The 25,059-nt window shown below is 43.5% G+C and overlaps 1 protein-coding gene across 3 annotated transcripts in view; it reads left to right on the top strand.

The window, feature by feature from the left end:
* plekhg5b (pleckstrin homology domain containing, family G (with RhoGef domain) member 5b) overlaps positions 1-25,059 on the top strand; it is a gene marked incomplete at its 3' end in the record, with an annotated part of 54,811 nt that overhangs the window by 4,827 nt on the left and 24,925 nt on the right. For all 3 annotated transcript variants that reach the window (XM_080732418.1, XM_080732417.1, XM_080732419.1), the window contains exons 2-7: positions 10,819-10,960; positions 11,928-12,027; positions 12,325-12,385; positions 13,802-13,893; positions 14,108-14,244; positions 17,158-17,327. In XM_080732418.1, coding sequence (XP_080588544.1) covers positions 10,918-10,960; positions 11,928-12,027; positions 12,325-12,385; positions 13,802-13,893; positions 14,108-14,244; positions 17,158-17,327 — 603 coding nt within the window. In that variant the 5' untranslated portion in view covers positions 10,819-10,917. The remainder of the gene's footprint in view (positions 1-10,818; positions 10,961-11,927; positions 12,028-12,324; positions 12,386-13,801; positions 13,894-14,107; positions 14,245-17,157; positions 17,328-25,059) is intronic.

Raw genomic sequence — 25,059 nt, 5'->3', positions numbered from 1 at the left:
CGGAGGGAAGGCCGACACGTTTATTTATTGAAAAATAAATCAGACCTGGGCCAGCCCTGACCCGGTTCCACCAAACCCCACTCCCTCTTTGATCTCTGGCAGCCTTGCTGGACGCTGTTTCCAGTCCCACCTACCTACAAGCCTCACAGCAAATGGCAAGTCTGTGCAATGTTTAAAGGTGCCTCCACACCGAAAATACTACAGGAGACTCTTTCTAACTGTTCACAGACTGCAAAGATCTGTAAAAAAACTAAGCACATTGTTCTCCAGCCGACTGTACGCCGACTGTAGTTACTGTACGCAGTTGTGCGCATGCGTGTTGCCAGGTCTGCTCGTTATAAGCGACTTTGATCCCGTTTTCCTATAATGTTGTTAGTTGTGGGTTACTATAGTTTGGGCTTGTTTCTGAAGTTTAGTTGCTTATTTGGCCTTGGGGGGGGGGGGGGGGGGGGGGGTCACGTGCTGCTTGGCTCCCGAAGGGGCCATGAGAAGGAAAGAAAAAATAGAGAGGGTAGCGAAAAGAAAGTAATGTGTTTCAAAGTCTCTGTTGACTTGGCTTGATGGAAAGCATGCTCCCTCCACAGGCATTTAGCTCTTAAAACCTTTCTGTGCCAATCCATCATGCTTAATGCAGTAAAACTGCGAGTTGATACTGTACTTTTAGCCGCAGTGCAGGATTCATCAGTCATGATGGTGGCAAGGCTGGAGCGACACTGAGTGGTGTTCCTGCCTAGTGCCTGCCACCTGATTGGTGGGTAACCAAGGCTGCTGCTATTAACCATGATATAAAACAGCATGGTTATATAACAGTTGAAGCTCAGCAACACAGAGAGAGAGAGGGAGGGAGAGAGAGAGTGGTGTGTGCGTGTGCGTGCAAGAGAGAGAGAGATAATCGATTATGTATTATTCGGCTCACTGTGTTATATGTTTAGGCAGTGAAATGTGTGGAGAAAATAGAATAAAACCTCATTTACAAACGCTCATGTCATTCCATACAGCGATAGTGTTTTGTAGGTGTATTAGTGGTGGGCAATACCAGTCATTTTAGTGAACGAATCATTTCGTTCACTGCAATGCTTTGTTCACGTTCAACGGTCATAGCGCGATCGTCCCGTGAGCGTTTGTATTATGTCACGCGTACGGCCTGCCCTCCCATCCTGTGTTTAAGGAAATTAACGAATCGTTCATGATTCATTCTTGTGATTCGTTCTCATGAACGAATCACTCATGACCGACACATCACTAAGGTGTATGCATTAAAATTGTTAACACAAAACAAGCAAAGTAATACACAGAATCCTCATCTTCATCTTACACTGGAGTCTGCAATCTCTCTACTTGTCTTTCCCCCCCGACTGTCTCGCTTCTCGCTGCTGGCTGCTGCTGGCTGCTGCCTGTAATTTATATTTACGGTCGCGCACCGAACACAGCAGCAGAACTACAAACCCACAAAGCATGGCATCCATGTTGCATTCTGGGCTTGCATATCTGCTATGTTCAGTGACACACCACCGCTCAGGCTTTTGTCTTGTCTTGGTGTCTGTTCTGATGTATGAAGTAACCGATCTTCAAGTTCACAACGCGTTAGATCACGATGCATTATGAGCTTCAGTGAGGTTGTAGATCAAATGGCTATCAAGGGCGCAATGCCAGTGTACAATTAACTATAAATCATGCAGCAAAGAAGCAACTTTTCTCTGCTGCAGTGCCTGCATATAGCCTCTCCATTAAAACCCAGCGATTAGCTGTCACTGTCAGAGCAGCACCCTATACACATAAAGAAATAATTATATTATAATAATAATAATAATAATAATAATATACTATATTGGAAGATGGATAAGCCAGGCCTACAGTGCTGGAGGCCATGGATGTTGATTCTTGTCTGTCCACTGACTCCCAGACCAGCACCGGGTGGTGGGGCTTAGAGGGGGATTGGGGTGGTCAAGCCTCCATGCTACAATCTACAGTGACAAGAACCGATAGTTGATAATATCCCACAGGAATAAGTATTGGGTGTTTGGTATTGATGTGTGTTGCCTGTATACGTTCTTTCATGTATACGTTCAACATGTCACGTCGCATTGTGACCTTGTAGGTTGTACAATTAAGTATACGATGAGGCTTAGGTATTTAAAGAATTTTATAGTGAATGTTTTTCTTTTCTTTTTTTCCCCCCAGACAAACCTATGAAGCATTGATGACGTGTACATTTCTCTGTGGCTGCTGCATTCTTGATTAGTTGGAAGGCACTATATGACCAAAGTCTGTGTCTGTGTCTGGGCGCGTGGGTATTTACAATAATCCCATTATTTGTACAAGACCATGCATGACTCTGTACAGTCCAGCCAATCATTCGATGTGTGGGTGTGTTTGCGAGGAAGGACGCAGGAGTTGCTCTGTCTCGTTGTCTGTGGCTCTTGCTTTTTATCTCGGTCTATTTTGCTGTCTCACTCTGCATGCACAGTCAGTTTACATCAGTGGATCCCAAACCTTTTAGCCTGTGACCCAAAAGAGAAATTAGACGTTTGCCCGGGACCCAAACTAGTGAAAATAACAGAATTATTTGTTAGATTTTCTTTGTTTCTTCATGAAATTACTGAATAAATAATAATTTAGTTTGTAATTCATGAAAAAAAAGCTTTTTTGGGAATGTTTTTTGAAAATATTTTGAATAATAATTAAAAAACAAATGTAGGAAACAAAAAACAAAGGGACCCATAAAAATCTATCTGCGACCCACAAATGGGTCCCGAGTGACTCCCGACCATCACATGAGTGAGTGAGAGAAAACGCATAGAAGGCAATAACAAACTAATTCATGCCACATATGTGTTTGCATTTGTGAGTGTTTATGGGGAGGGAGGCAGGCAATGGCATTAGGGGTGGGCGATATGGTGATAATTATCGTTGAGACGATACAATGTCTCAACGATATGCCTTTTCAGAGATATCGTATATATCGTGATACAGTTGAGGGAGCCTTGTAAAAAATCCTGTAAAAAAAATACAGAGATTCATTGCAGGATTCAACTTAAACCTGCATTTTGGTCTAAATCAGTAGTTCTCAAACTTTAAAATGTCAAGGTCTCCACTTAACTCTGACAGTATACAAATGAAACCAAATGGACCCGTAAGGGTCCATTTGGTTTCATTTGTATACTGTCAGAGTTACATACTTGTAAAGTTGAATTTAGACCTCCCAAAAGGAACCCAGAGAGCTAGTTTTTGTCAAGTAACTTGAAAAATAACCATAAAAACCAACGTGAAAAATAATCGTGATAAAATTGTGTATCGTGATACAGCTTGGGAAAATATCGTGATATTGTATTTTTCCATATCGCCCACCCCTAAATGGCATACAGTCTGAGGACGTTGACAAGTGGTCACTATGAGACACAAGTGTGTGCCAACTCCTCCAAATCCTCATGACTGATGATGAGTAGAGTTAAAGCTAACATAACTTTGAGCAGAGGTGAATCCCATCCACTTGCCAAATCAATGATGGCTTACATGTCAGGGCAGGACCTCGAAGCTGCTTATTTTGTAGGAGTGGAGTGATGGTAGGATTAGAGCATGCGTATATAATTTAACACAGTGCGAAGGTAGATCATGTCACCCACCGCCTTTAACAGAGCGCCGTCTGAGGGCCGAAGTGAAACAGAGCCTCTTAGTGCTGCACAAAAGTAGCCCAAACAACACGGCCTGTGCTCCGTTTTCAGCCAAACAATATTAGCCATTGTCCTGAAATGATGTATTAGTCATGCTGTTGTGTTTTGTGTTGATTCAAGCCAGTTTTGAGTGTGTGTGCTTATGCGTGCGCGCGTTGGGAGAGTGGTAATTGAGTGGAGGTCTATGAAAAGGACGTTGGTGGTCCAGCGAGGATTTGAGTTTGCTACGTGGGTGTGGTGGACAAACGGCTGTGTGTCTGTAAGAGATTATTATGATCAATAAAGGCGTGGTAATACCACAATATTTGGGTGATAGTACAATAACATTACAGTTGCTAATGTTTCGCTAAATCAATTCAACTTTATTGCAAGTCAACATACAATATGAGGTTTTTCATTTAGATGTGTGGTGCGAATACAGCAGAGTCGGACAACTTCTTTGTGTAGCAAAATATAAAATCAATTTTATTTCCTATACGTTTAACAATACTAAACTCAAGGGGAAAGGGGAGGTGGAACAATGTGTTGGCATCAAGTTGAATTCCAAACTGAATCTAATCTGAATCTGAATGCAGGTGTGTCTGTCTGTCTGATAAGCACTTGCATGGGTTGAGCCCAAAATCACTTAGTTAATCACTCAATTAATTAACTAGAGATGACACCAATGACAATGGTAAATGTCATGTTGTCTTAAAGTGACAGTGCTATAAATAAACATTCCATTTAGTCCATAAATACATTTCCTAAAACTATCTTCAACAAGATGCGATGGAAATAACCATATCAAATGCCATATCACACTTCACACTTCACACCCCATACCACATACCACAGTTAACCATGTACAGTAAATGCTTCATTAAAGGCCTTGTTCCCAAGTGACATTCTGTCACTTCCCTTAGCTCACATCTCATGCAGCCATCATTGGCATGACCCAGGTAGAGTTATCTGTTGACGTGATTCCATCCACCTTTTTTAGATCTCAAGCAAGGACATACTTGCAACCTAAGTATCACTGTGTGTGTTACTGTGGTTTCGGAGATGGTATAACTCACTATCTACACGGATATCATGTTATTACCGCTCTCTCACACACTCTCACACACTCTCTCACTCACACACACACACACACACACACACACACACACACACACACACACACACACACACACACACACACGCACGCACGCGATGCATGGTGTTACATAAGTGTTGGGTGTACTGGCAGGACATGGTGTTCAGAGTAGGATTGGGGTTGGAGGGGGGAATGCAGGCAGGTTGCAGGGAGACAATAGGTTTAATCCAGTGCTCTTGGCACATGGCACTGTAACCCAGTGTCGTTTATCCCTATTTTCTTGTTGGACATAGAAAGGGAAAAGGCCTTGCTGCTTGGTTGTCCAGCTTTAAGGAGACGGGTCCTTCTTGGGACGAAGCACAGGCCAAAGCACGGGACAGGGTTCGGTGGCATTGTATGTTTGCGGCCTTATGCGCCAACCAGGACGGAGAAGATAGGTAAGTAAGCTTTGTTCTCTCCGCATAAGTTGCTGCAAAGCAGTACTGCAAAACTTCGAAAGAATATAGTTTGTCTGATTTTGAGTTCTATTGAGTATTACGATATTTCCACAATATCGCGAAATAATTTATACTAATTAAAATAAAGTAATACAATAAATAAATGAAAAATCACCTACCCCGGCAATGATATTTGGTGGGACTGCATTACGATTACATTCACATTACATTACATGTTGGATATCGCCCACACCTACTACAGAATGAAGTTGCTCTAAATCCAACACAGCCCCGTTCGGATAACATTCACATTACACATACAGTACTCGCATAATATTTGGTTCAACATTAGTTCTTTATTGTCGTTATGCTATTTTAATTAATGGATTTGCTGTGCCTTTATATAGTGAAATGAGATTAGCCTTGCAGAAAGAGGGTGGCGTAATGTTGGAATATCTTCCGTGCCAGTTTGAAGGATTAAGTGTTACAGTTATAACCCTGAGTCACCTCCGGAGTCTGTGCAGTCATCTTTTTCACGGCAACAGCTGCCGTCAGGTGAGCGGGAAACCCGACACCCTTAGTGTACAGCTGAGTGCCTGGTGTACCGATGATTCAGCCTTTGGAATGCATGTGTTCACACGTCCATTTATCTGTGTGTGAGTGTGTGTGTGTCTGTGCCTCTATGCGTGCATGCCTTGCCTATTGGTGTGTCTTGGCGCGCGTATGGCATGCGTGGAGACAGGGTGGGTATAAGCAACTGCACGTGGCAGTTGATGTGCTAAGCTAACTGAGGGCACAGTGCACAGGCACGTGCACACATAGACATCAAAGCGGGCTTGAGCCCCTGCCCTTTTACCTATCTGTAAAAGGTGCCTGTGATTATGCTTATAGTTTAGTGTGGCATCAAGTTACCGAAAATAGCCGACCTCCAAGGTCACAACGCAGCCCGACGCGTTGTGACCTTGGAGGTCTGCTATTTTACAATATTTTCATCAAAAGTCCCTTTGAGAAATGTCAGCCCCTGCCTCTCTTAACATTCTCTGCACGCCCCTGACAGTACATGTTCCTGTGTGTGTGTGTGTGTGTGTGTGTGTGTGTGTGTGTGTGTGTGTGTGTGTGTGTGTGTGTGTGTGTGTGTGTGTGTGTGTGTGTGTGTGTGTGTGTGTGTGTGTGTGTGTGTGTGTGTGTGTGTGTGTGTGTGTGTGTGTGTGTGTGCGTGCGACGTATGTGGGTTGGGGTTGGGGTCAGCCCTTCTACTAATCCAGCCAGATCTTAGTGCAGGCATCATGTTGGTGTTTTCTTTGTTGTGGGACACACAGATGCTCTCTCTTACACATATCCATCCACACTCGCAGTCGCAATGTACAGTGCAGTATGCCTGTTCACTGTCCGTGCACGAGACTCTGTCAGCTGTCCCCATGCTTCAACTCCTCCAGCACAGCATTCTCTAGCGCACTGGCCTCCAAACAATGGGTCGAGACCATTGGGTCTTAGACAGATTTTTATGGGTCCTTTAGTTTTTTTGTTTCCTAGATATATATTTTTAATTATTATTCAAAATATTTTCAAAGATTGTTCTCCCCCAGTAATTTCATTAAAAAATCAAAGACATTCCATGAATTAGAAAACCAATGTTTAAGAAGTATTGAAAATAGCTGATCTATAAGCTCACAAGGCGGCGTGAAAGATTGGGAACCACTGCTCTAGCTTCCATTCCACTCCTCGGCATCACCCAGACCTGCTCCTGTGCGAAGACGTTGGAAGTGCGTCCAGCTGGAACAGAACGCACTGGATAATAGAAATCAGGCCATTCTCATCCTCAAGTATCAATCACCTCCCCTCTCATCAATAGGAATGTTCAGTATTGCAAGCATCCTCGCTGATCCTATCCTTTTAGCTATTTGAATGTCAAACCACAATTATATTAGGCGATACCTATTCTAGTTAGTGTGTGTGTGTGTGTGTGTGTGTGTGTGTGTGTGTGTGTGTGTGTGTGTGTGTGTGTGTGTGTGTGTGTGTGTGTGTGTGTGTGTGTGTGTGTGTGTGTGTGTGTGTGTGTGTGTGTGTGTGTGTGTGTGTGTGTGTGCGCGTGCGCGTGCGTGGACAGTTGTCTTCAGTTGCGGGTCCTTCCAAGGGCTTTTTCAAGAGCATTTCTTTCCGTTGTCTACCTGGTCCTGGAGAAGAACCTTTTTTTTTCCTCATCTGACTCGCTCATTTGTTTTGGCTGGGCCTGCAGATACAGTCATGACAGGAAAGTGAACGCCCTAAATTGTTAGTTAGCCCCGGCCCACCTTTTTCAGAGCCGTTGTCTAAATACGGCATGTGATTTGCTCATTATTTCAGCCTGATTGCCGGTCTCCACATCTCAATAAGGCTTGTGCAACTTGTGTCTGATGGCCAGGACTTCTGAATCATTCTTTCTCGTAAGAGTGAATGATCTAAAGGGAAGAAAGGTGCGTTTGTGTTTGTGCCTTCAGCTCAGAGAAGTGCAGGGCCTGGTGTTTGGTTGCGGAGGGCTGTCGCCTGGCTGCAACCCCTGAATCGCTAGTCACGCCCATTTTAAAAATCTAATCATGTGGGATCTCACGATCCACTTAGGAACAAGAAATTTGGAGCTAATCAGTCCAGTGGTTTGAGAGATGAATTCTGGACACACAGACAGGAAGACAAACAGACAATAAATACCCTCTTCTAGCCTCATGGAGCCATGGCATGAAAGATTTTGATGTTGCTTATGTTGATCATATGTTTCGATTCATAATAAATAATAATATATAATATTGAAGAGTCTGATTAGAAGAGCCGAGGAGCTTCCCCAAATCAAACATTGGTAAAACATCACTTTCCCAGCATAACAAACAGCGAAGACAACAAGACCTCTGTTTCCAAGTTTCACGTGAGCCTGGCTGCCGGTCGAACAGACCAATGGCATCATATGTCTGACAACATGAAAGCACACTGACTTAACCCAATTGTGCTTATTGGAGGAGAGCAAGTCATGCCTATTACAGTAAACAAGGCCATTCTCATACTTAATTTAGCTCTAAAACTCACTCAGTCTTGTTTCTGGCTCCTCTCTGAGTCTCCCACTAGCTCTGCTCCCCCTTCTATTTAAAACTTTTGGCTGGATGTGGCTGTGGGTGCTGCCTGTGACCCCACAATGTACTGTATGTGGGAGGAAAGGAGGAGCCTGACTTGGTGGCAGAGAAGAGCGAGAACAGGGGGAAAGGAGAAAGAGGAGAGGACCTTGGCTAGAAAAAAGCTCCGAGCGGGGCTGTTTAATCTCTCGCAGGGCCGTCAGATGGCTTTGACAGAGCACATGCACCAATTAGGCCACAAGATTAGGGGGGCTTTGTACTTCTGAAAAGCTGCTGGACAGACCCTTGTTCTTTTTTTTTCATCCCCTTCCTGCTTTGAGTTTGTCTTTACTACTGGGACTTCTTGCCCTGCCTTAAACCCCAATCCCACCCCTCTCTCATCCCTCTATCTCCTCCTCACCCCCCCCCCCCTCCCCCCAGCCTCCCATCCACTTCCTCTAAATCCTACACCCAACTAGACGCTGATGAGAGTGGATAAATGAGTCGCTGTGTTTCGCCGGTGCGTTTTCCCTTGTTGTGCGTGATCTGACAACAGTGGTGGAGTAGCACTTTTTTGGATATCCCGGCAGGTTCTTCTTTGTGGCATGGACATGGAACCGCCGTGCACCCATCCTCGGGCATCGACGGTACGATGAAGGGGTGGGTGATAAATCTGATAATCACGCTGTTGTGCTGTTGTTTAAACTTTGTGAGTGTCTGAACTGTCCTCTTTAGACAATGTTGTTGTTATGCCGGGTAAAGCTGTTTGCGCTGCACAGAGAGCCTGTGTTGCGTCCGTAAGGCAGACAGCTAAAGTTGATATGTTCTTAGTTTGTGTGTGGCCACGATGTAGTTATGTAAGATAGTATACGATGGCATCTTGCCAGGCGGGACAGTGTCCACCTCGTGTATTATCTGTGTTTATTGTGTTTATATGAAAGCCAGACTCACTGGCATGAGCTCCTTCCCTAGTCCACACGCACGCACGCACGCACACGCACACACACACACACACACACACACAAAACTCCTCGTGAGCACAGAAACAATGACAGGAAGTACATTAGTGGGACCTCCATTGTATCTCCCCATACATTCTCATTTCCTGATAGGGGTGCAGGAGAGGAGATGGTAAGGGGACCGCTCGGGGTGGAACAGGGAGACCTCCCGCATGCTCCTGGAGGTCCTCTGGCGAGGTGAGGGGTGGAGGGTGGAGGGGGTTTGGAGGGATCTGTCTGGCCCCAGGCAGAGAGGGGCTTAATCCTGCAGCCTTCTGCTGCCTGTCTGCACAGCCCTTGGGGCTTTGTAACTCATGTGGGGCTGGCATTCCCACAGTTGCCGCTGACCTATGGTCAGATGTGCCTCTTTACCTCTTATGGTCAGGTTTTGGATTATGCAAGGATGAGCTGGTCCCAGGTCGGGAAGGCGGCGGGGCAAGGGGCGGGACTCTAAGTACCGGTAACTTAGTTATCATCACTGGGAGGACAGATGGTGGGAGTCACCACAACTCAGGAATGCCATGGTCAACACTGACAGCCTCTCTGGCCATTCGATGGTGGCAGAAACGATAGTCAGTGCAAGGTGTTTTTTTTTTCCTTTTTTGTAATATGTGTGTTGTTTTGTCCCATTCACCTTTAATCAGTCTTTCTGACATGCTGTTTTCATATGCGTCAGTCTGACCTCTTTGTGTATATTTATTTGATAATGAGCACCTTATCGATCCTGCTTATTGAGCCGGGCTTCTATCGAGCCCACTATTGAGCGTTTTCTAATATTTTGTGGAAAGATATGAGACGACAAATTCAGAACATAACCGGTATCATTTTTTTATTGGCCAGTTGTTGTGTCTGTGAGTTTGTGGCTGACCACCATCTATGAAGATGGCAATTGACAAAAGTAACAAATATCATTAAATGTCATTAAAACAATCATTCATTAGTGTGCAATAGGTGTTAAATGGCTTTATATTATGGATAGTACTGTAATAATTTCTTGGTCGCCTCTTGTCTTAAAAATGACATCATGGGCTGCCAAGCTCGATAACAAGCTTGATAAGCCCAAAGCTTATTGATACCGGGTACTCAATAAATCTGTTATTGGGTTATCAAGCTAACCTTGTTTAGGGCTCCATCTAGGGCTGTCACGATATGACATTTTACATGACGATTAATTGTCACTCAAATAATTGGCGATTAACGATTTTTTGTCGTTGATAATTACATTTCTGTTTGGCTTTTAGGCTTTGAAGTTGCATATGGCAGATATGACACATAACCTAAACACACAAATAAACTACTGACATATTTGACAACTTACTACTTAAAAAATAACATTGATAGTGGAAATAGCCGATCTACAAGCTCACAACGCGTCGCGATGCAACGCGTTGTGATTTCTGAAATTTTTCAACATTCACGATTATGACAAAATAATTGCGATAATGTCAAATAATCACGATTAGACGATTATGTAATAATTGTGACAGCCCTACCCTCCATCCCTAATTTTGCTCCTCTGCTGGCCTGACATTGGGTTTCTCCCTCTTCTGTTCTCTTTAGGTGTGTCACCACCCAGACTGCCAGGATCTAAACAGCAAAAGTCCCCTTCACCTGTGTGAGCCATGTGACTCACGCTGCCATTCCGACAACACAGACAACATGCACTTTGACCGGCACCCCCGATTTGATCTGCAACCCCAAGGTAGGCGGTAGGGCATTCACCAAATATTCGAATATTCGAATATCAAAGTCACTATTCGATGATGTTCACCGAAGTCGAATATTCGCTTATTTTTTTATAAAAATATATAGTTTATAAAGCTTGGCTAGATTGGAAGTCATAACAATGAGTTGTCAATACCCCTGGTGGATGAATTTGTTAATGCTCTATACCAGGGGTTCTCAAACCTTTTTAGCCTGTGATCCCCAAAATAAACATATTTGAACTGGGGACTGACAAGCACTTGGAATTGTAGGTATTACATTTAATCAAACTCGGTTCCACAGATAAATATTGTGAAAATAGCAGATCTACATGCTCACAACGCCTCGCTTTAGATCGGCTATTTTCACAATGTTCGCCTCTTGCTTACTTAATATTTGACAGTTTCACCAGTCCTGTCGAATATTCGAATATTCGAATACTTTGAGGTCGAATAATTCGAATACCGGTACTAAAAATCACTATTCGTGAATGCCCTAGTAGGCGGACAGTCCTGACATGTCTTTATTTGGTATTTCCCCATTCAAGTACAACATGCAAGCACCATGGTGATGTCATACCAACTAGCTTAGTGTTGGATCATGTGCCACAAATATCGAGATAACATATTTATTTTTATCTTAGTTTCCTGAATATGGAAATAAATCGCAACATTTTCCTTGCCTAGATGTTAATCATGAAACATTGGGTTCATGACCTGAAGACTTTAAGGCCTCCGTCCAAAAGTTAAAATCATGAGTGGTGGTGTGCTCATCACAGTCTTTGCATGCTAAGTCTTATGAACGATGAATCAGACTGCTTGGTCATGATGACACTTGCATCACTGTTTATTGAAGCTTGATGTTTAAAACTTGCCATTCAAGCTTGACGTTAGAGGTTGATTAAAGCTGTGTCTCAGCTGTGCTGACAGCTAGCAACATCTGACGTGTTTTTCTTTGCCCTTCAGGCTCCATCCTGGCTCGGAACGTGTCCACGCGCTCCTGCCCCCCGCGGACCAGCCCCCCCTCTGACCTGGAGGAAGAAGACGAGGGGGGCAATGACCGCGGGTCAGTAGTCCGCCGCTGGGTCATCCAGCTTATTACATAACTCTAATGTTCCATTCATGTAACGCTGTACTGTCTGAAAGACGGTTTGTTTTTTCGCAGTGGGGGACAAACTATGTCTGTGTTGTTGTCGTCAAAACAGGGATTATTGTGGTTATTGGGGGCCGGGGAAAAGAAAATGGTCCCATGAAGTTAGCAATTATGTAACAAGCATGTTTTCCACACTGGCTGCTGTTGGAGCATTGCTCTATGAAAGGGAAGATGGTGTAGATTTTTAACCTTTGTGCAACTGTTTTTCAGGGAGCGTAAGACAAGGGGTCTGAAGTTGGTGAAGAAGAAGCCACGGAGACGGCACACTGATGTGAGTGATCAGACAGAAATACACGCAAACACACACACACACACACACACACACACACACACACACACACACACACACACACACACACACACACACACACACACACACTCATACAGGAACCACTGCTCTTGAAAGTCTTCTTTTTTTTTTTACAATATGTTTATTTTTGTTTTTCATTTTTAAAGAGACATACAAAACAACATGTACAGGACAATAATATACTACATACAGATGAAACAAGCAAAAAAGAAAATACAACAACATACATAGAAAAGGAAAACCCACAAAAAACCTGACACTAACACGACACATAAGAGTATTAAATAATTATTATATAAAGAGCACATGTACTATTTACACTATTTACACCCAGAGTCCTATGCCTTGTGGCCGGACAAATGACTGCAGAGGAAATGCAGCTACCCCACACCTGGTTCCTCCATTAAATAAGAGAGATCATTCTTGAAAGTCTTCTTATGCCCAATGTATACTTCATCATACGGCAGCGTGTAAATAGCCGATCTGCAAGCTCACTGCAAATCGCAATCGAGAATAAATTAAGCAGTAAGGATCAAAATGTGGTTTGCTCCTCTGTCAAAGTTGTACAACACAGAGATCCAGTGATATAATAGTCATACACCCTCTCTCATCATGTCTGTCATGCTTTCTCTAGTTAAATAAGTCATTTCATTAGTGTGGTTGCCATAGCCCATAACCCTAACCCTTGTCATAACTACAGTATTCGGTCAGAGATTTTCCCAGCAAAGTGAACCTGCTTTGTAAACTTTCTGAGTAATGTTATGCGGGTTGGGCAGCTGCAAAACAGAAAAGTGAAGCTTTTGGCCACGCTTCACTTGACATCACAATATATAATATAAACGGTTTGACGGAATTAATCTCCCAGCTGATTCCTCGTGACTCGCGTCACGGCAACCACACTTGCGATTTCCCAGAATTGCATCTTTCTTATCTAGTTTCAGTTCAGTTCAGTTCAAGTCAAAGGGCAACAACAGTTCACAGATTTTGCTACTGCTGTGGTCTCTCTCTGTGCATCTATCTCTCTGTCTCTTTTCCTTCCTCTTTTTGTCACTCGCTCGCTCACTTGCTGGCTAGCTCACTCAACTCGGAATGGTAATCACTCACAAATTGTGTCTTTGTGTTACAAGTAACCTACTTCTGCTCTGTAATATGTCACGTGTTCAACACACAGTTAAATACCACCTGTACCACTTTGTGTTTTAAGTAATAAAAGAAAAACACACTTTAGGAGCAATGCTGTTGTGCAGACTTTTATTCTTTTAAACAGTGAGAAGAAGGAGCCCCCTTGTGGTTATGTTGGGAGAATACACTCATCAGGCTCTGGCCAGCTCCTTTGAGAGTCTGTATTGACATTGTGTTATCTGTTACCCTCTGCAGGATCCTAGTAAGGAGTGCTTCAGCCTCAAGTTTGATCTGAACGTCGACATTGACACAGAAATCGTCCCTGCCATGAAAAAGAAAACCCTGAGGTGAGGCTCTGTCTGCGTGGCATGAACAACTAACACAACAGTACTACTGATTCTGCTCTTCTGATCACATCTGCTTCTTTTTTATTTATTTTATTTTGATGACGTGATGAATTGGAATGATCTAGAACGTAGATCATAGATTAAATATAAACTGTATAGTAGGTGTATTGTGTGAGTGTGTGGTAATTACTGCCTTTTGTCAATGTGTTAATAGAGAGGTTCTGGGTCCAGTGTTTGAGAGGAAAGGCATTGAGCTGTCCCGGGTTGACCTGTTCTTGGATCAGTCCAACACGCCGCTGTCTCTCAACTTCGAGGCCTATCGCTTTGGTGGACACTATCTTAAAGTCAAAGGTAAGGCTTGTTTGTTCAGGGGTGGGGGGGATGGAAGAGTGATGCCATATCTTGCTTTCTGATTTGAACAGTTTTATCCTACTCTGCTGCTCTCTGCTTCTTTTGGAACGCAGTGAGGTTGCAAAGCAGTTCATGAAGTGGTGCTGCTTTTGATCCTAGCAGTGAGTGCATGCGAGACATAACAAAGATAAGGGATCCAATAAAGTCTTGAGGCAACACAACAACTACAAGCTATTAGGCTTTTATTCTAGAGAATATCTGCTCAGATGACCCAAGAACAAACAATATCTGGGCAGGACAGCTGGCAATGGCCCTAGTTTCCTCTCACACCCATGTTTCATACTAGGAGGAAAAAGAAGTGGATTGTGTCTTCACATCCTGCCAGAATTAGGATGCAGAAACATGCAATGGAATATTTATATCAACGTTTTCAATCGGTTTCATTTCAAGTGGATAAAACCACAGATGGGCAAATCTTTATGTTACATTTATGGGTTTAGTTTATTTGAAAAGCAATTACATATTGTTATTACCATCCCAGGATGAGACACAATAAAGTCCAGGACCTATTTCCATTGTGGTCCTCTTACACAAAAAAACATGTCTGATCACTGGATGACAGTCAAGTACAATAAATGATAATATTTTCATGACATACACTTATACACTTAGTACACTTGAGGGACCACTTCACAGATTTTCACTCTGTGTCTCAGAGGAGGGCTGTGGACAGTTCAGAAACCTGCTTACCAGGGACCTCATCAGAAGGCAGATTTGGTCATTTCAAACATGATCTCAAATTCAAAATCTGTTATAATTAATATCTTTGCAATAACAATGGCTTCTATTTGAGCATGCTAACGTTCTTGGTAAGCAGGTTTCTGGACTGTCCATAGCCAAACGAGTCACAAAATGAGTAGACGTAAACGCTATCATCTCATAATGAGCATTAGGGAGGACCAATTATATGGAGATGAGATTGAAAATGTAACCCCAAAAAACAACAAAACAGCCCTTTCAAGCCTAAATTAAAATATACTTCCTGAATTGTACTGGAACCTTTTCCAGTAACGAGAGCTGCTTAAAACAATGGTAAAACGCACATGTCGCGCACACAACGGCACATGTCCCTCATCCTTTATTCTGGCACTGAATCTGCAGATGAAACTGGGAACGGTGCCCATCAGTCCTGGACCCTTGCATAGGAACCACAGTTGTAGCAGCTTTCGGATCAAAAGGCCCATATTAAGCCTGTCATAAAACTGATCCCATACCATGACTGATTAGCGCTTGCTGTTCTTTTGAAATCCCCACCCTCCCGGCTCACACCTCTCAGTCGCAGTCTGGAGTTACATACAGACTGTCACACAGGGGTCAACTCCACGCATACAATCCACTCCACAGCTGTTGACTCAGCCAGTCACGTGGTCGTGGAGGAGGGGGAAGGGCTGTCATCAGAATTGTATTGGTTGATTCCATATTCTGTTCTATACCGGGTAGTGACTACCCCATACTATTCTGTTTAGATCAGAGGTTTGCAACCCTTTTTAGGCTGTGACCTCCAAAATAAACATATTTGAACTGGGGACCCCCACCCTGACCAGCACTTGGAATTGTAGGTTTTACCTTTAATGTGACTCGGTTCCACAGATAAATATTGTGAAAGTAGCAGATCTACATGCTCACAATGCCTTGCAACGTGAGTCGTTGTGAACATGTAGATCGGCTATTTTCACAATGTTCACCTCTTGCTTACTTAATATTTGACAGTTTGGCCAGTTTGGTATAAAACGGTCTTGAAAGTCCTTAAATTGTCTGACTTTTTAAATGTGCAGATACCCTGTATACACTTATACTGTGTGTTGGTTTGATTACCATTGAGTTAGAAAATTAAGCTAATTATCTGGGGACCCCACAAAATAATTTGGGGACCCAACTCTGGGGCCCGACCCCAAGTTTGAGAACCACTGGTTTAGATTGATTGATTCCATATTCTGTTCTATGCTATTATACACACTACCCCATACTATTCTGTTGTTTAGACCTTTATTGGGTGAGACATGTATGTCAGAGGTTTATCAAATAAGATTTGTTGACAGTTATCTTATTGTGATAAACATTTAAAATGTGTGTTACTACTGCTAACCCTTGAGTATAGTGAAGTCAATTGTCATACTATATAACTTTAAAACATTTCATGTCCTGCCCCCCATTTATTCTGTAAACTCCTATCTGTCAAAATATCAGCAGTGGAAATATCACTCCACCCACCAGAGAGACGGCATTCTCTCCCCGACATCCCCCTCCCTCACATCGCACAAAAACCAGGGAATAGCTATTTTCGGTGTGCCACACCGGCATGCAACCAGGCAGGGACGTGCTGGGCCCCTGATTCAGCCCGGGAAAAAGAGTTGGAGAGGCCCTCATTGCGCGCTATAGAGAGAGATCTCTCTCTACAGCGCTGCTGCTACTCAAAGATTTGCCATTTCAGATCATGACAAGTGACAAGCCAGTGGGCCAGTTACTGTACATGAGTTATGTTTCGTCGTTGTCGGGTGGAAACCTTGTATGTCCAAAACCGTTTGTTTTGTATTAATCATTTTAAAAATGATTTAAACTAGTGAAAACAGCCGATCTACAAGCACACAACGCCTCGCACCGCGAGGCGTTGTGTGCTTGTAGATCTGCTGTTTTCACTACTTTTGTGCAACGGCCTTAAATGATGAAGAAAAAATGTATACATTTGAAACTTGGAGATACGAGGTTTTTCCTAATGGCCGGCCTGGACCGGCCGGGAATGAACCGGCCGTTCGGGAGTTGTCCCACTTTTCCCAATGGCCAGCACGTCCCTGCAACCAGGTATAAATCCAGTTCCTAAGACTGCTCAACCATGCACCTCTGTTTGTTGTTCAGCACGACCAGGTGATGAGCTTAAGGTGGAGCAGGACGTGAAGGACCTGCGATCCCTCAGCCTGCCCAACATGAAGAACTCGGGAGGCCAGAGCCCCTACATCCTCACCCCCAGCACAGAGCTCAAGGTGGAGCACGGATCTCTGGGACGACGCGAGAGCACAGACCTGTTGGTGAGTTGCACCTCGCCGAGCAGGAGGACACTGACCCATTCAGTCACTCATGTTCACATGTTTACAATATGAAACACTCAGCTCAGCTCCTGTGTGAACGCACGTCTGGTTCATCAAGCTCAATCATGCAGCCGCCTCAAACACATACTGTGTGCATAATTCAAAGGGCTTTATTGGCATGAGAAAACATACGTTTACATTGCCAAAGCAGAAGTGTACACGATAAGCCCTATTCACGGCCCGCCCACTCAGCATCCCCCGGGTGCTGAAGTCACATTTTGAATGGGAAAATCCTACTATAGCCTATAGAGTTAACACAGAAATCGCAAATTTAATGCAATTTCCGAATAGTACAGTATAAAATACGGCTAGCATGATCAAGAACACAAGATGGTAAAAGGCACAAAGCATTATAATTTACTTTACCGTTCGAAATAATGATTTGTTGGCTTTAAGTCCAGCTATTTCTGTTATAGTTTCCCTTCTAAATTGATGTCAGCACCCGGGGGATGCTGAGAAATTTGCTGAGTGGGCAGGCCATGAATAAGGCTTATACAATCAGAACAAAATATGTACAGGTGAAAACGGTTTTCATGCATCACGGTTACGTGCAGGCAGAGCAGGGATATATACAATGGTTTTTAAGGTGGTTGGGTTCCATTTGATACACACACACACCCTGTGACTGTCCCTCCACCTCCCTCTGTTAGGTCACACCCTCTTCTTTCCATAATACCCCCCTCCCCTCCCCCCCAAACTCATCCGATGATGCCAGTGGCTTATATTACATTATTACGGTAATCATGACCTTAAGTGCCATTACATCTGTCGGCCTGCCCATCGTGGCGCACACTGGCAGTGGTGTAAAGTAACTGAGTACAATTACATAAGTACTGTACCTAAGTACAATTTTGAGGTATTTGTACTTGAGTATTTCCAATTTCCAATACTTTTACTTCTACTCCACTACATCTCTGGTCCAAATATTGTAATTTTACTACATTTATTTGAAAACTTTAGTTGCTATGCTTTGCAGATATAAATTATAATATTATAAAACATACATTAACCCCTTTAGCTCTATTTTATACCTAAGACTATTTGAAAATAGCCAATCTACAAGCTCACAACGCACTCACAACACTTTCCTACTTTTACTCAAGTACATTTTGAATTCCGGACTTTTACTTGTAACAGAGTATTTCTATTTTGCAGTATTGATACTTTCCCTTAAAGGAGTGGCGACACCGGCCGAAAATTAACATTATGATACAGTAGGTCACGTGGTGTTTCTTCAAACAGTCTGAAAAGGAGGCGGGGCCGTATCAGTTAGTAGTGAATGTATACTTCGTCCGTCGTGCGGTGCCGCGCAATGTATACTTCGTCCGTTGTGCGGTGCCGCGCACAACCTTGTTGTTAGCGTGTAGCGTGGCTAGCGCTGCACCGCACGGCTATTTGCGAGAGCTATTGTGTGTGTACACACACACACACACACACACACACACGCGCGCGCGCGAAAGCACACACACACACAGGCTACACACACACACAGAGTGTATGAGCCGCGGACCTCCTCTGCGGAGGAGGAGGAGGAGATCGCTGGTCCCTCGTTCTACGGTTGCTCCGGTGTCCCGGGTGCTCCAGGTTAGGGCAAGAGACAGCAGGGTATGGCCGACAAAACCGTCGCATAGACGGGGAGAAGCGTGTTGACCCTCGTACACCTTTTTTGACACCTTTTTTGAAGAAGACATGTACTTTTTTATCGGTCTAACCATTGATTTTATAGCGAATGCTATATCATTTTTACCCCTAGAACTGATAGTTTTAAAGTTGGTTTAGAAAGTCGGAAAGACACCTCGGACAGCTTTTTTTGGGGCAGTTTCAAAAGATAATGATATGGATAATCGACTCCGCCCCTCCCCCCATATTAGCCCAATCAAATTAATTTATTTTGGTTACTGTACAGAAAGTACTACTTTCAGTACAGTAACTACAATAAATTAATTTGATTGGGTCATTTAACATGGGGGTACATGACATCATTAAAAAAATTGGCTAATTTGATAGCCATAATTAGCTGTTTTGGCCGTGTCACGCCCCCTTTAAGTAAAAAAAAATGTACTTTTTCCACCACTGCACATCGGTTTCCTTTCATGCTCGGCACCGGCGTGAGTGTGCGCACTAACCACGCACGCGCGTCGCGCGCCATCCCAGTCTGTGCCGCGTGGGTCGGGCCTTGGCACACAGAGGATGAGCTCACTCAGTCGCTCTGCCATCCCGGGCATCCTGTGACTATAGGAAGTGGTTGCTTTGGCACAGAGGGAAAGTGCTGAGAGAGAGCCTGGCTGTGCGACTCCCGTCTGCTTGGCTGCTGTGTAAGAGCAGCTCAGAACTAGGACAGAGAGTCACCGGGTTCACTTTGTCCCGATATATGTGAATTAACCCATTTAGGCCTAGGATTATTGAATTGTGCCGCGCTGCAAGCTTGTAGATCTGCTATTTTTGAAAAGTCGTGAAAATGTGTGAAAATCTTTGAATATATGTATTTTTAAGCGAACGTTTGTAACTCAAATTTAGCATCTGGGGGGGTCCCTGGAATTAAATATTTTGAGATGGGGGTCTGTGGCCAAATACACATCATTTTGGGGGTCCTTCATGTGAAAAGGTTTCTCTCAAGAACAGACTAACTGAGCTCCAGTTGAAGTGAAAAGGACCTTTTCTTTGACGATGGCTGGCCAGATTGCTGACATAGAAACATAGTTTTTTCCAAAAACCTTAGAAGGATTCAAAAGACACTTATAGAATCGGGTCAAAATTATAATTTTCACAATTCTTTAAAAATAGCAGATCTACAAGCTCGCAGCACGGCACAGAGAGCTTGTATATCTGCTATTTTTCAATAGTTAAAGCATTCAATAATTCTAGGCCTAAATGGGTAATGTTGTGCTGTGTTGCAGTTGATAGAAATAATGGAGCTTTTGTCTTTTAGCCATAGTCCATCCATGGACTGGCACGTATACCTGCCACAAGAGATTTATTTGACTTTCATATCTCTTTATGACAGCTAAGCAACGTATATACATTTTTGTTGACCATACAGTATATAGTACAGACTATGTTACCCATTCCCAGCCAGACATCAGTAGTGACTCAAGTCAAGTCTAGATAATTGACGTGTGTGGGCTTGCCCTGTCGCTTTTGCATAGTGAAAACAAGGGAATGGGTGTAATCCTCCCTTGAGGCGAGTCTAGACCCACTTAACAGTACTGTGTGTGTGTGTGTGTGTGTGTGTGTGTGTGTGTGTGTGTGTGTGTGTGTGTGTGTGTGTGTGTGTGTGTGTGTGTGTGTGTGTGTGTGTGTGTGTGTGTGTGTGTGTGTGTGTGTGTGTGTGTGTGTGTGTGTGTGTGTGCGTGCGTGCGCGGCGTGCGTGCGCGCGCGCGTCATGCATGCAGCATGCATGTGCATACTGTCAACGTAGCTCTGACGTCACTATTGCCTTGGGCTTGGAAACGGGTAGAGGTTTCAGAGATGAGGTTGGTGTTACGGCCTTTTCCATCCATCTGTGGTCAAGTAACAAAGCACACACAGCACACTCATCGCTTACCTTCTACCGCTCCGATTGTATTAGTCACATTAAAATCACTCACCAAAACGTTTGTTCCAGAGGACATTTTCAGGGTAAAAAGAAAAGTGCGTATGTGTACTATACAGTACTAGTGTCATTGTACTCTGCAAGCAGCAGCTCTCTGTGCTGACCTCAGGGGGGCAGTAATGTGCCATGCACATCCCTGATGAAGGTCAGTGTATGTTGGAGATCAGGCAGACAAAACAAAACTGTGGACTTTTGTGTCAGTTTTTGTTGGGTTTGATGTTGTCAGCAGAGGACAATGCAATCAAGCATACAAAGTATCTGAGTATCAGAGACAGCTTTTTGTTTTGTTTTGTTTTGTTTTCCTTAAACAACACAAATACAGATAAGAACCAGTAAGACTCCCTAATCGGGAGATAAGCGACCGTCAGGTCACATGTATACACAAAGAGGGCTGTAACTGCCATTGCTTCCTAAATGAGGGGTGGGGTGTCCGCGTTGCCTTTGGCGGACAAATAGCATTTTATGTGAGCTGCAGTGTAGGGGGTCCTCCACTGGGGGCGTCACCACTTTTGCATCCGTTCTGGAGCAGCAGGAGTGGGTGGTCCCCGGGAATTCCCCGTGAGCAGCCCCGTTGGGGTGGTCATTTGGTCATTTTTGCACATTTGGCAGGTAAGGAGTGTGTGTGCAAAATTTGGCATGGATGGGGGCAACGGTTGTGGAGATATGAGCAGGGCAAAAGTGTGACGGACTGACTCACTGACGGACAGCCGGTGGAGGTTTTGGTAGTAAATGCGACCTGACGGTCGCAATAAACATACTCTCCCACCTTCCTGCCCACCCACACAGCTCCTAGACTTTAGAGGGAAGCATAGTCATTCTCTTCCTAGAAAGAGAAAAACGAAATAAATAAATTCAATTAATCAAATGAATTTCATCTTACCATTGAATTCTCTCCATTCAAGTCAATGGGCTAATACATTAATGGCCATATATGGAGATCTCTGTGTCAGTCTTTGTCCCTTTTATGCTCATATATGGAGATCCCTAATGTCATCAATATTAAGCCCATATCTTGGAATGCCGATATATGGACATACTGTGTCTGTCTCATTTGGTCTATGATGTCAGTCATCTCCATATTTGGGGAAAGTAATTTTTTTAAGTAAAGTCAATGGAGAAAATGTATTCACAGATTTTATATGAATTAAAATATCTCTTAGCAAAATGCAAGGAATCGATTCCCGATGAAGCCGGTCGATTTGACATATGGCTTATGTGCGACTTAATGCGTGCCACCAAAACTATGGGAGGAGTAGCGCGGCAAAATAAAGTTTATCTAGGAGGGGAAAGAACTGACTGACTTATTATTGGGCCTATAATTCCTCCCATGACAACATACTTGGTAGTGAGGAAAACAAGGTGAACTGAGTGGAGGCATAGGGTTGTACCTGAAAGAAATGGAAGAGATGAGAGCTTAGCTGGGAATAATTACTCGACAGGGATATAAAGCTAGTGCTAATATTGTTATGAAAAGCAGGTGATAGCTTTTGTTGTATATTGAGAGTGGGGAAATCCCGTTTTGGAGACGTAGCGATAAGGCGAAGTGTACTGCCGATAAGACGACATGAATAACTGATTTGCAAGCTTACTGTCTGATAGTACAGTATAGGATTCCTTATAGCACGGCTGTTATGTTTCAGGGCAAAATGTATCCTGTGGTTAAAAATAACAGATCTGCAAGCTAGCATCCTGTTAGATCTGTTCTTGTTAAGCATGCGCCACCGCATATAAAGTTATGGCTCACACGCATATGCCTATGCTAGATTCAACATTTGGGACTTGGGAGTAGGCCTGTGCATTATTTTATTGTTTTTATTTAGGTTATTTATTAATTTGGCTTCACATTTCCAACCTGATAAGAATAGGAAATATATTTATGGACCCGTTGAAAGAAAGAGACAGAGAGATTATTTGATGTGGAAACGGTGACGCTTATTGAGGCTATGTTTTTATTTGGCCACGTGTTCTTGGGCTATTTATTGTTAAATGAATCAAGTAGGCTTAATAGCCTATATATATTTTATTTGTGTGAGAGAGAGAGAGAGAGAGAGAGTTGTCCATCGCTAATTGCTGCCTGAAGGCTGTTAGTACGCTTGTATTTCGCCTTATCGCTACGTCGCCTTAACGCTACGTCGCCAAAACGGGACGTGCCCATTGAGAGTTTGGGAGGGACAGAGTAGAGCCGGCAGTGTAAATTGCATGCAAGTGTAAATGCATGATTTAGCTCCAATTGCAGGAACAGGAACTTACACTAAACCTTTCAGTCTAGGGCTTTGGGTTTTTGTCTTGAGTTTTGGGATAATACAGGGTGATTTGTACTTTTCACACTAAAGCATTCCCTCTGGACACGATAACTATAAAGATAACTATAACTATATATTTCATGATTGTCGTCCACTTGGCTTGAACAATTTTAAAACTTTTACTCTCATCTTGTGGGGACCCAAGAGCAGAAGAACTTTGACCTATTTGGGTTTCAGCCCATGGGACCAGCCTGCAAGACAAAGGCTCTGCTTGGCCTTCTGGTTGCTGACTGCAGTCTTTTGGGGTTTCTATGGCAGTGGCTTTGGCACTCGCCATAAAATGCACGCGTGCCTGCTCTTTATAGTATCAAAGGTGAGTGCACATGCATTGATTTAAGGTCATGATTTGTATGTGGCAAATTACATCGAGCCTGGATGATCTGAGGTTCGAACCGGGGGCCTTCTGACTCACAGAAATAGACACAAATCTCCAAATGACATCTGAGTTAGGGATTGATCTTCATTAAGTTGTGTATATCAACAGATTATTGTTTCCATCAGCTAAAGTTACTGGTATAAGATAAAAATCACACCCAATGTGAAGTGAGCGGTGGTCGTGCTTGCATAACGTCTTCAATTGGTAATTGGTGATGTAATACAGGCTACACACACACACATTGCTATGGCAAAACGCTGAGGTAAACACATTGCTATGGCAAAACGCTGAGGAAAAAGACTAGGATATAAGTCTAGGATGTAATTGGTGATGTAATATGGCTACAAACACACACACACACACACATATTGCTATGGCAAAACGCTGAGGAAAACACATTGCTATGGCAAAACGCTGAGGAAAAGTGGCTACAGATAGGTCTAGGATGTAATTGGTGATGTAATATGATGTAATATGGCTACGCACACACACATATTGCTATGGCAAAACGCTGAGGAAAACTCATTGGTATGGCAAAACGCTGAGGAAAACTCATTGGTATGGCAAAACGCTGAGGAAAAGTGGCTACAGACACACGCACAGCCACTCTTAGGAGCGGTTTACCACCGCTCAACAAGCCCTTACTTTAGCTTCTGCTTTCTTGAGAATAGATACTTATGGTCACATGGTCTACAGTAAATTATAAAGATAGCCCAGCCTGCCAGTCAAGACACTTATGATTTCCAGTAAGGATCGAAAGTGATCTTCGCACTCTTTTAATTGCTCCTTTATATAACACATCCATAAATGGTGAATGGTCTGCATTTTTCTAGCGCCGTTATCCAAAGCACTTTACAATGTTTATTACATACACACACACACGCATGCGTGCGCACACACACAAATAAATAAAAACATTTTCATAAAAACATTTATAAACTGAATTTAACCCCTTTATTATTCATTGCATTAGGACAGTAGCAAATTTAGAAACTAGATAAGCTAAACAATCTAAACCCAGTCAATTAAACAAGCAAGTTCATGGGGGCCGCATGTGGCCCCCGGGCCGCCAGTTGCCCATGTATGCTCCAGGGACAACTGCTGCCTAGTGTTTTTGTGTGGTATTCCCACATGGTACAAGCCATCTGAGGCTATGTTACTCAAATAGAATATGAACATACGCAAGCACAGCAATCCTATCTCGTCACTGTCCCTGTGAGCTTCATGTTACACTAAAGGTGGCCTAGCCTTGAGAGAGGAACAAAGGAGAACTGAGAGGTCTGCTGGCATAGCCTTGGGGAGTGAGAACCTCGTTATGCAACAGACTGGAGGAGGTGGCGGAGGTGTTTAGTAACTAACAAAGCATGAAAGAACTGAGTCAAGAAGCCTGGAGGCACCGTG

This window comes from Nannobrachium achirus (genome assembly GCF_963921795.1).
Source record: "Nannobrachium achirus genome assembly, chromosome: 9".
NCBI lineage: Eukaryota > Metazoa > Chordata > Actinopteri > Myctophiformes > Myctophidae > Nannobrachium > Nannobrachium achirus.
The sequence above is the reverse complement of the archived record's forward strand: the minus strand, read 5'-3'. Positions and strand labels throughout refer to the sequence as shown.